The following is a 12,714-nucleotide window of genomic DNA, read 5'->3' as shown; positions in this document are numbered from 1 at the left end:
GAAACTGGGCATCGTCAGCGTACACTGAAACTAGACAACGCCGGTGTACACTGAAACTGGGCATCATCAGCGTACACTGAAACTGGGCATCGTCGGCGCACACTGAAACTGGGCGTCATCAGTGTACACTGAAACTGGGCATCGTCAGCGTACACTGGAACTGGGCATCGTCAGCGTACACTGAAACTGGACATCATCAGCGTACAGTGAAACTGGGCGTCGAGGGCGTACAATGAAACTGGGCATCATCAGCGTACATTGAAATTGGGCGTCGTCAGCGTACAATGAAACTGGGCATCATCAGCATACACTGAAACTGGGCGTCGTCAGCGTACAATGAAACTGGGCATCATCAGCGTACACTGAAACTGGGCGTCGTCGGCGTACACTGAAACTGGGCATCGTCAGAGTACACTGAAACTGGGCGTAGTCGGCGTACACTGAAACTGGGCATCATCAGCTTACACTGAAACTGGGCGTAGTCGTCCTACACTGAAACTGGGCATCATCAGCGTACACTGAAACTGGGCATCATCAGCGTACACTGAAACTGAGTATAGTCGGCGTACACTGAAGCTGAGTATAGTCGGCGTACACTGAAACTGGGTGTCGTCGGCATACACTGAAACTTCGTATAATCATTGTACACTGAAACTGGGTGTCATCGGTGTACACTGAAGCTGGGCATAGTCGGTGTACACTGAAACTGGGTGTCGTCTGCGTACACTGAAACTGGGTGTCGTCGGCGTACACTGAAACTGGGCGTAGTCGGTGTACACTGAAACTGGGCGTATTCGGTGTACACTAAAACTGGGCGTCGTCAACGTACACTTAAGCTGAGTATAGTCGGCGTACACTGAAACTGGGCATCGTCGGCGTACACTGAAACCGGACGACGTCGGCGTACACTGAAACTGGGTGTCGTCGGCGTACACTGAAACTGGGTATCGTCGGCATACACTGAAGCTGGGTATAGTCGGTGTACACTGAAGCTGGACGTCGTCGGCGGACACTGACGCTAGGTGTAGTCGGCATACACTGAAGCTGGGCGTAGTCGGCATACACTGAAGCTGGGTATAGTCGGTGTACACTGAAGCTGGACGTTGTCGGCGGACACTGACGCTAGGTACAGTCGGCATACACTGAAGCTGGGCGTAGTCGGCATACACTGAAACTAGGCGTCATCGGCATACACTGAAGCTGGGTATAGTCGGTGTACACTGAAGCTGGACGTCATCGGCATACACTGAAGCTGGGTATAGTCGGTGTACACTGAAGCTGGACGTCGTCGGCGTACACTGATGCTGGGTATAGTTGGTGTACACTGAAGCTGGGCGTCATCGGTGTGCACTGACGTTGGGCATAGTCGGTGTATACTGAAGCTGGGCGTCATCGGTGTTCACTGACGCTAGGTATAGTCGGTGTACACTGAAACTAGGCGTCGTCGGTGCTCACTGATGCTGGGTATAGTCGGTGTACACTGATGCTGGGTATAGTCGGTGTACACTGACATTGGGTATAGTCGGTGTACACTGAAGCTGGTCGTCGTCGGTGTACACTGACGCTGGGCATAGTCGGTGTATACTGAAGCTGGGCATCGTCGGTTTTCACTGACGCTAGGTATAGTCGGTGTGCACTGACGCTGGGCACAGTTGGCGTACACTGACACTGGGTATAGTCGGCGTACACTGAAACTGGGCGTCGCCAGTGTACACTAAAACTGGGCATAGTCGGCGTACACTGAAATTGGGAAGTAGTCGGCATACACTGAAACTGGGCATAGTCGGCGTACACCGATGCTGGGTATAGTCGATGTACACTGAAGCTGGGTATAGTCGGCGTACACTGAAACTGGGCGTCGCCAGTGTACACTAAAACTGGGCATAGTCGGCGTACACTGAAATTGGGAAGTAGTCGGCATACACTGAAACTGGGCATAGTCGGTGTACACCGATGCTGGGTATAGTCGATGTACACTGAAGCTGGGTATAGTCGATGTACACTGAAGCTGGGTATAGTCGGTGTACACTGAAGCTGGGTATAGTCGGTGTACACTGACTCTGGGTATAGTCGATGTACACTGACGCTGGGTATAGTTGATGTACACTGACATTGGGTATAGTCAGTGTACACTGACGCTGGGTATGGTCGGTGTACACTGACGCTGGGTATAGTCGATGTACACTGACGTTGGGTATAGTCGGTGTACACTGACGCTGGGTAGTCGATGTACACTGACGCTGGGTATAGTCGGTGTACACTGATGCTGGGTATAGTCGGTGTACACTGACGCTGGGTATAGTCGGTGTACACTGACGCTGGGTATAGTCAGTATACACTGACGCTGGGCATAGTTGGCGTACACTGAAACTGGGCGTCGCCGGCGTACACTAAAACTGGGTGTAGTCGGCATACACTGAAACTGAGTGTAGTCGGTGTACACTGAAGCTGGGTATAGTCGATGTACACTGAAGCTGGGTATAGTCGGTGTACACTGACGCTGGGTATAGTTGGTGTACACTGACGCTGGGTATAATCGATGTACACTGAAGCTGGGTATAGTCGGTGTACACTGACGCTGGGTATAGTCGATGTACACTGAAACTGGGCATAGTCGGCGTACACCGGTGCTGGGTAAAGTCGGTGTACACTGACGCTGGGTATAGTCATTGTACACTGATGCTGGGTATTGTCGGTGTACACTGACACTAGGTATAGCCGGTGTACACTGACGCTGAGTATAGTTGGTGTACACTTACGCTGGGTATAGTCGATGTACACTGACGCTGGGTATAGTCTATGTACACTGACGCTGGGTATAGTTGGTGTACACTTACGCTGGGTATAGTCGATGTACACTGGCGCTGGGTATAGTCGGCGTACACTGAAACTGGGTATAGTTGATGTACACTGTCGCTAGGTATAGTTGGTGTATACTGACGCTGGGTATAGTCGATGTACACTGAAACTGGGTATAGTTGATGTACACTGACGCTGGGTATAGTTGGTGTATACTGACGCTGGGCATAGTCGGTGTACACTGACGCTGGGTATAGTCGGCGTACACTGACGCTGGGTATAGTTGGTGTATACTGACGCTGGGTATAGTTGGTGTATACTGACGCTGGGTATAGTCGGTGTACACAGACGTTGGGTATAGTCGGTGTACACTGACGCTGGGTATGGTTGGTGTACACTGACAATGTATATATGGTGTACATTGATGTTGTATTTTTATATGTTGTCACTGAAGGGTGGCATGTAGATGATAAATAGGAAGGGCCAAGGATAAATACTTGGAATACACCAGACTTAACCCCATGTGAGCAGGAAGAGAAGCCGATTTTGTGATTACCTGGCTACAATTAGATAGATAAGAATGGAATCAGGTGCGTGCAGTCCCACCCATTGTGGTTGTGTGGGTGGAGAGGTTTTGGAGTAGTATGGTGTGGTCAACCATGTCAAAACTGCATATGGATTGAGAAGGAGAAGGAGGGGTAGTTTACCATGGTCACTAAGGGCTTTAGCCATTTACTCGAGGTCTTATCAGATTGCTAGGGGTGTTTTTCATTTACTAGGCTTGTTACCAATTCACAGTGGGAGAGTCGGACAGTGAGATTCGTTTGGGATTCAGTCAGAGCTATTGAGAGAGATTAGTTTGGGATTTATATAGGGCTTTGGGTTATAGTTGGGCAGTGGGATTAGTTAGGGGATTGATAGCAATGTAGTTAACCCTTATATACCCTCTGAAATGGCCTAGCATGTCATTCAGTTGTACCAAACTGCTAAAAAGTCCAAAAGGAATGAAAATGAATGGACCACCCAGCATCAACTGAGGCACTGGAAACAATAACAGCAATCGCTGCCCTGTCGACCCTGCAAAGTCCTCCTTACTAACATCTGGGGGCTTGTGCCAAAATTGGGAGAGCTGTCTCACAGACTAGTCAAACAGCAGCTTGACACAGTCATCTTCACGGAATCAAACCTTACAGATGATCCCGGACATCACCATCACCATCACCATCCCTGGGTATGCGCCGGCTCCACTGGCAGGACAGACCCAGCAGAGGTGGTCGCACAGTGGTATACAGTCAGGAGGGTGTTGCCCTGGGAGTCCTCAACACCGGCTCCGGACCCCGTGATGTCTCTTGGCATCAGGTCAAACATAGGCAAGGAAACCTCCTGCTGATTACCATGTAACGCCCTCCCTCAGTTGGTGAATCAGTGCTCCTCCATGTTGAACATCACTTGGAGGAAGCACAGGGGATGGCAAGGGCGCAGAATGTACTCTGGGTGGGGGACTTCAATGTCCATCACCAAGAGTGGCTCGGTAGCACCACTACTGACCGAGCTGGCCAAGTCCCAAAGGACATAGCTGCAAGACTGGGTCTGTGGCAGATGGTGAGGGAACCAACAAGAGGGAAAAGCATATTTGATCCCAACCTCACCAACCTGCCTGCCGTAGATGCATCTGTCCATGACAGTATTGGTAGGAGTGTCCACAGCAAAGTCCTTGTGGAGATTAAGTCCCACCTTCACATTGAGGATACCCTCCATCGTGTTGTGTGGCACAATCACCGTGCTAAATGGGGTAGATTTCAAACAGATCTAGCAACTCAAGACTGGGAATCCATGAGGCGCTGTGGGCCATCAGCAGCAGCAGAATTGTACTCGAACACAATCTGTAACCTCATGGCCCGGCATATCCCCCACTCTACAATTACCATCAAGCCTGGTTCAATGAAGAGTGCAGGAGGGCATGCCAAGGGCTGCACCAGGCATACCTAAAAATGAGGTGTCAACCTGGTGAAGCTATAGCACAGGACTACTTGCGTGCCAAAGAGCATAAGCAGCAAGTGATAGACAGAGCTAAGCGTTCCCACAATCAATGGATCAGATCTAAGATCCTGCCACATCCAGTCGTGAATCGTGGTGGACAATTAAGCAATTCATTGGAGGAGGAGGCTCCACAAATAGCCACATCCTCAATGATGGAGGAACCCAGCACATCAGTGCAAAAGATTAGGCTGAAGCATTTGTTAGAATCTTCAGCCAAAAGTGCCAAGTGGATGATCCATCTCGGCCTCCTCCGGAGGTCCCCAGCATCACAGTTGCCAGTCTTCAGCCAAATCGATTCATTCCACGTGATATCAAGAAATGGCTGAAGGCACTGGATACTGCAAAGGCTATGGGCCCTGACAATATTCCGGCAATAGGACTGAAGGCTTGTGCTCCAGAACTTGCCGCGCCCCTAGCCAAGCTGTTCCAGTACAGCTACAAGACTGGCATCTACCCAGCTATGTGGAAAATTGCCCAGGTATGTCCTGTCCACAAAAAGCAGGACGAATCCAACCTGGCCAATTACCGCCCCATCTGTCTACTCTCCATCATCAGTAAAGTAATGGAGGGAATCATCAACAGTGCTATCAAGCGGCACTTGCTTAGCAATAACTTGCTCACTGCTGCCCTGTTTGGGTTTCGCCAGGGCCACTCAGCTCCTGACCTCATTACAGCCTTGGTTCAAACATGGACAAAAGAACCGAACTCCTGAGGTGAGGTGAGAGCGACTGTCCTTGACATCAGGGTCACATTTGACCAAGTGTGACATCAAGGAGCCCTAATAAAACTGGAGTCAATGAAAATCGGGGGAAAACTCTCTGCTGGTTAGAATCAAAACTAACACAATGGAAGATGGTTGTGGTTGTTGGAGGTCAACCATCTCAGCTCCAGGACATCACTGCAGGAGTTCCTCAGGGTTGTGTCCGTAGCCCAACCATCTTCAGCTGCTTCATCAATGACCTTCCTTCCATCATAAGGTCAGAAGTGGGGATGTTCGCTGATGATTGCACAATGTTCAACAGTCCATGTCCAAATGCAGCAAGTCCTGGACAATATCCAGGCTTGGGCTGACAAGTGGCAAGTAACATTCACACCACACAAGTGCCAATGATGAGTATCTCCAACAACAGAGAATCCAACCATTAGCCCTTGACATTCAATGGCATTGCTATCACTGAATCCCCCACTATCAACATCCTGGGGGATACCATTGACCAGAAACTGAACTGGACTAGCCATATAAATACTGTGGCTACAAGAGCAGGTCAGAGGCTGGGAATAGTGTGATGAGTAACCCACCTCCTGACTCCCCAAAGCCTGTCCACCATCTACAAGACACAAGTCAGGAGTGTGATGGAATACTCCCCACTTGCCTGGATGAGTGCAGCTCCCACAACACTCAAGAAGCTTGACACCATCCAGGGCAAAGCAGCCCACTTGATTGGCACCCCTTCCACAAACATTCACTCCCTCAACCACCGATGCACGGTAGCAGCAGTGTGTACCATCTACAAGATGCACTGCAGGAATTCACAAAGACTCCTTAGAGAGTACCTTCAAAACCCATGACCGCTCCATCTAGAAGGACAAGGGCAGCAGATACACAGGAACACCACCACCTGGAAGTTCCCCTCCAAGCCACTCACCATCCTGACTTGGAAATATATCACTGTTCCTTCACTGTCGCTGGGTCAAAATCCTGAAACTCCTTCCCTAACAGCACTGTGGGTGTACCTACACCAGAAGGACTGCAGCGGTTCAAGAAGGCAGCTCACCACCACCTTCTCAAGGGCAATTAGGGATGGGCAATAAATGCTGGCCTCACCAGCAATGCCGACATTCTGTGAATGAATAAAAAAAATACAGGGCTATGGGGAGTGAGCGGGTCAGTGGAATTAGTTTGGGAAATTGGTACAGGAAAGAGCAGGGGAGTGGGATTAGTTTGGGATTGATACAGGGCAATGGCCAGAGAGCGGGGCAGTGGGATTAGTTTGGGATTGATACAGGGCAATGGCCAGAGAGTGGGGCAATGGGATTAGTTTCAGATTGATACAGGGCTATGGGGACAGACAGGGCCAGTGGGATTAGTTTGGGGTTGATACAAGGCTATGGGGAGAGAGTGAGGCAGTGGGATTAGTTTGGGATTGATACAGGGCTATGGGGACAGACCGGGCCAGTGGGATTAGTTTGGGATTGAAACAGGGCTATGGGGAGAGAGCAGGGCAGTGGGTTTAGTTGGGATTGAAATAGGGCTATAGGGAGAGAGCAGAGCAGTGGGATTAGTTTGGGATTGATGCAGGGCTATGGGGAGAGAGCGAGGTAGTATGGTTCAAGGCAGTGACTAAGGAGGTGATGAAATAGGTGCAGAGCTAACATTCCTCCCTTAACCATCACCACCAGAAAATGATTATTTGTTCAATCATATGATGTGACTTTTGTGGGATCTTGCTGTGCATATATTGGCTGCTTCATGACACCACTTACTATAAATGAAGTCATTAGCTGTGAAGTGGCTTTAGGTGCACATGTGAACATCCCTCTATTTCTTTCAATATTAAAATGAAGAAACAATGAAACAATGGATTGCAAGGGGCCTACTACTTCCTGTGGAGCCAGGACAAGGCCTCTCCTTCAGGCACAGGCAATGGCAGTCAGGTACCAGGCAGGACAATGCGGGGCTCTACATCAGGTTCAATCAGAAAGGGCAGCAGTTTGGGAACAGTGCAAATAAAAAAGTGAGGAAGCAGCTGAAAATGGAGCTGGTTTGGCATTGATGTCACCTCATGGACTCTCACTTGGCAAACACAGACCTTTGAGTGTGAAAACCCCTTCAATAACAAGGAGCAACTTACCGAGCTGATGAAATTCATCGGCAACGTCACAGTGCCCTGAGAAAGAGACAAAGAAAGTCAGCGTTACAATGCTGCCATCGATCTCCTCGGGCTGGTCAAAGGTCATATTACACAAGGATTAATAAAGGGTTCACTGGAAGGCTAGTAACACAGAACTCGAAATAGGCAGTGTGATGATTGAAAAATGGAGTGGTCAGACAAAGGAGGTGAGAATGGGGGGGGTGAAGGGTGGAGGGGGTGGAGGGATGGAGGGGGTGAGAATGGGGGGGTGAGGGGTGGAGGAGGTGGAGGGATGGAGGGGGTGAGAATGGGGGGGTGAGGGGTGGAGGGGTGGAGGGGGTGGTGAGGGCGAGGGGTGGAGGGGGTGATGAGTGGAGGGGGTGAGGGATAGAAGGGGTGAGAGATGGAGGGCGTGAGGGATGGGCGATGTGGGGGTGGAGGGAGTGAGGGATGGAGGGGGTGAGAGATGGAGGGCATGAGGGATGGGCGATGTGGGGGTGGAGGGCGTGAGGGATGGGCGATGTGGGCGTGGAGGGAGTGAGGGATGGAGGGGTGAGTGATGGAGTGGGCGAAGGGTGGAAGGGGTGAAGGGTGGAGGGGGTGAGCAATAGAGGGCATAAGGGATGGAAGGCATGAGGGGTGGAGGGCGTGAGGGGTGGAGGGCATGAGGGATGGAGGATGTGAGGGATGGAGGGGATGAGGGATGGAGGAAGTGAGGGATGGAGGGGATGAGGGATGGAGGCTGTGTTCAGCCTCTCTGATAGGATCACTGTGCATTGAGCCTATTCTTACTGTACAAGAAGTGGAGATTCTGACCTTGTCATCACTAAACACACCTCTGTTACTCAATCTTATTTTCTCTCATGATTCTATCCAGTTTTTCAGTAGTTGTTACATGCTCCTTTGCCAATAATGATTCCCCTCAGTGACCATAAGAGTCTTTGTCACTCCTACTGCAGCCTCTCAGATACATCACTTGCTCACCTTCCGCTCAGAGCCATTGTTTTTCATTAAGAAGGTAATGAAGGCAGCTCATTCTTTCCTTCAATCCATTTGCTTAGAGTGTAACCAACCTTCAATGTCCCAAACGTTGCTACTTTTGCTTTGAATTTCCAATGTGTTTATATAAAACTTTTGATGCTTTCTTATTCCCATTGGATCCTGCTTGTACACTCACATTTCTCTCCTTATCCTCAACATCGTGTCTCCTTGTCTCTCCATCAACTCACTCAGTCATCACCTCATCAATTCCTTTCTTTTAATTCATTCACGGGAAGTGGGCTTCACTGGCTGGGCCAGCATTTATTTCCCATCCCTAGTGCCCTTCAGAAACTGGTGGTGAGCTGCCTTCTTGAACCACTGCAGTCCATGTGGTGTAGGTACACCCACAGAGCTGCTAGGAAGGGAGTTCCAGGATTTTGACCCAGCGACAGTGAAGGAACGGTGATATATTTCCAAGTCAGGGTGGTGAGTGACTTGTAGGGGAACTTCCAGGTGGTGGTGTTCCCATGTATCTGCTGCCTTTGTCCTTCTAGATGGTCGTGGTCGTGGGTTTGGAAGGTGCTGTTGAGGAGCCTTGGTGAATTCCTGCACTGCATCTTGTAGATGGGACACACTGCTGCTACTGTGCGTCGGTGGTGGAGGGAGTGAGTGTTTGTGGATGTGGTGCCAATCAAGCAGGCTGCTTTGGCCTGGATGGTGTCGAGCTTCTTGAAAGTTGTTGGAGCTGCACTCATCCAGGCAAGTGGGGAGTATTCCATCACACTCCTGACTTGTGCCTTTTAGATGGTGGACAGGCTTTGGAGAGTCAGGAGGTGGGTTACTCGTCGCAGGATTCCTAGCCTCTGAACTGCCCTTGTAGCCACAGTATTTATATGGCTAGTTCAGTTCAGTTTCTGGTCAATGGTATCCCCCAGGATGTTGATAGTGGGGGATTCAATGATGGTAATGCCATTGAACATCAAGGGGCAATGGTTGGATTCTTTCTTCTTGGGGATGGTCATTTCCTGGCACTTGTGTGGCACAAATGTTACCAAGCCTGGATATTGTCCAGGTCTTGCTGCATTTGGACATGGACTGCTTCAATATCTGAGGAGTCGTGAATGGTGCTGAACATTGTGCAATCATCAGCGAACATCCCCAGTTCTGACCTTATGATGGAAGGAAGGTCATTGATGAAGCAGCTGACGATGGTTGGGCCGAGGACACTACCCTGAGGAACTCCTGCAGTGATGTCCTGGAGCTGAGATAGCTGATCTCCAACTACTACAATCATCTTCCTTTGTGCTAGGCATGACTCCAACCAGCAGAGAGTTTTCCCCCGATCACCATTGACTCCAGTTTTGCTAGGGCTCCTTGATGCCACACTCGGTCAAATGCTGCCTTGATGTCAAGGGCAGTCACCCTCACCTCCCCTCCGGAGTTCAGCTCTTCTGTCCATGTTTGAACCAAGGCTGTAATGAGGTCAAGAGCTGAATGGCCCTGGCAGAACCCTAACAGGGCATCAGTGAGCAAGTTATTGCTAAGTAAGTGCCACTTGACAGCACTGTTGATGACCCCTTCCATTACTTTACTGATGATCGAGGGTAGACTGATGGGGTTTTAATTGGTCGGGTTGGATTTCTCCTACTTTTTGTGTACAGGACATACCTGGACAATTTTCCCCATAGCTGGGTAGATGCCAGTGTTGTAGCTGTACTGGAACAGCTTGGCTAATGGCGTGGCAAGTTCTGGAGCACATGTCTTCAGTACTATTGCCGGAATATTGTCAGGGCCCATAGCCTTTGAAGTATCCAGTGCCTTCAGCCATTTCTTGATATCACGTGGAGTGAGTCGAATTGGCTGAAAACTGGCATCTGTGATGCTGGGGACCTCTGGAGGAGGCCAAGATGGATCATCCACTCGGCACTTCTGGCTGAAGATTGTTGCAAATGCTTCAGCCTTATCTTTTGCATTGATGTGCTGAATCCTCCATCATTGAGACTGGGGATGTGAGTTGTTTAATTGTCCACCACCATTCACGACTGGATGTGGCAGGACTGCAGAGCTTAGATCTGAACCGTTGGTTGTGGGATAGCTTAGCTCTGTCTATCACTTGCTGCTTTTGCTCTTTGGCACGCAAATACTCCTGTGTTACAGCTTCACCAGGTTGACACCTCATTTTTGGGTCTGCCTGGTGCTACCCCTGGCATGCCCTCCTGAACTCTTCATTGAACCCCTGGCTTGATGGTAATGGTAGAGTGGGGTTACAGATTGTGTTCCAGTACAATTCTGCTGCTGCTGATGGCCCACAGTGCCTCATGGATGCCCTGTCTTGAGTTGCTAGAGCTCTTCAAAATCTAACCCATTTAGCACAGTGTTCGAGCCACACAACACTGGAGGGAGGGTGTCCTCAATGTGAAGTGACTGTGCGGTGGTCACTCCTAACTATCACAGATGCATCTGAAACTGCTAGATTGTTGAGTACGAGGTCAAGTATGTTTTCTCCTCTTGTTGGTTCTCTCACCACCTGCAGCAGACCCAATCTTGGTCAGCTTGGTCAGTAGTGGTGCTACCGAGCCACTCTTTCTGTACCCTTGCCACCCTAAGTGCTTCTTCCAAGTGGTGTTCAACATGATTCATCAAACTGAGGGAGGGCGGTACGTGATAATCAGCAGGAGGTTTCCTTGCCCATGTTTGATGCTATGGGGTTCGGAGTCTATGTTGAGAACTCCCAGGGCCCGACTATATACCACTATGCTGTCACTTCTGCTGGCATCTGGGACATTTCATGAGGATGACTAGCTCTCAGACGCTGGGTCGACAGGGCTGGGGTCCTTTGTCCTTTTCAGTCTCTCAGTCATTCCTTTTTATTGGTTCGATACAACTGAGAGTTTAAGAGTCAAGCACATTGCTGTGGGTCTGGAGTCACGTGTAGGTAAGGACGACAGATTCTATGTGGATGGGTTTTTACAACAATGGTCATCATTCGACTTTTAATTCCAGATTTTTATTGAATTCAAATTTCATCACAGTGGGATTGGAGCCTGGGTCCCCTGGGTCTTTGGAATACTAGTCCAGTGGCAATAGCACTACGCTATCACCTCCCACAGTACCAGCTCGCCCTATACTTGAGCAAAGAGTCTCCATTAGTGTTGTATTCATTGTGTAAATGACGCTTTGAAATATGTCACACAAAGAAATGGGCAGGAAAAGAACAATTAGTCCTTCACTCCTGCCCCAGTCCCACACTCACATCAACTTGGAGCATCATTGACCAGACAGTTTCTGCCCACAGGCAAAAAGTAGAGAAAAAATAGAGTCAATAAGGGTAAACAGAGCTCTAGAAAAGTCCTCTCTGACACCCATGAGGCAATTGAAACTATCTAGGGGATCATACTGACTATCCATACGTTAGCGGTTAATCCTTCTAAGTGGTGTGATCTCTGCCCCAGACAGAAACCAGCTCAGCTCCTTCATGAAGGCTGAAGGAGAGTCAGCATCCAACACAGCTGCTGGCAGTGTATTCCAGAGGCTACCCAGTGGGAAATGAAGAACCGTCCAGCCCCCAGTCTACTCCTACTCTCATATTGTTTAAACTCGCATCCTCCATTTGCCCAACCCGCTACACTGCTAAAATCCATCAAAAGGCATATGATCCAGCTCTTTCACTGTACCAGCAACACAAAATAATCTATCGTGCTTTTCCAAATGCCTCAGATTTCCCAAGGACCAACCAACATCCATTTTAGTGCAATCTGCAGTCTATCTGTTACAGCTATAACAAGCTGTGATCAGCAATGAAACCATTGCAAAGTGAAGCTTGAAACATGTATTGGAGTGTTATTGCTTTAGCCTGCACCTATCCTTGTTTCGAAGAGTGAGAAAACTGTGACCATTTTACTTAAAAACCAGTCATTGGGATGATTCTAACCATAGCGAGGGAACTCGTAAATGAAAATCTCTGGGATGTTGCTGCTGATGACAAGTTGACGGAACTTCAGCTGTACGGCTTCATTAACATCGATGCCTCTCCCTGCAAATA

At 49.4% G+C, this 12,714-nt stretch overlaps 2 protein-coding genes across 2 annotated transcripts in view; one reads left to right on the top strand and one right to left on the bottom strand.

Moving 5' to 3' along the window:
* Positions 1–12,714, top strand: part of fbxw5 (F-box and WD repeat domain containing 5) — a 216,255-nt gene that overhangs the window by 15,436 nt on the left and 188,105 nt on the right. The gene's annotated exons all lie outside the window — the stretch shown is intronic.
* The window catches only part of c8g (complement component 8, gamma polypeptide), a 43,259-nt gene that overhangs the window by 6,817 nt on the left and 23,728 nt on the right, over positions 1–12,714 (bottom strand). Inside the window, exons 6-7 of the mRNA XM_078550473.1 lie at positions 12,604–12,705; positions 7,692–7,727 (exon numbers count right to left, since the gene is read on the bottom strand). Of these exons, the coding sequence (XP_078406599.1) occupies positions 7,692–7,727; positions 12,604–12,705 (138 nt within the window). The remainder of the gene's footprint in view (positions 1–7,691; positions 7,728–12,603; positions 12,706–12,714) is intronic.

Source organism: Cetorhinus maximus, chromosome 10 (assembly GCF_964194155.1).
Source record: "Cetorhinus maximus chromosome 10, sCetMax3.hap1.1, whole genome shotgun sequence".
Lineage (NCBI taxonomy): Eukaryota > Metazoa > Chordata > Chondrichthyes > Lamniformes > Cetorhinidae > Cetorhinus > Cetorhinus maximus.
The sequence above is the reverse complement of the archived record's forward strand: the minus strand, read 5'-3'. Positions and strand labels throughout refer to the sequence as shown.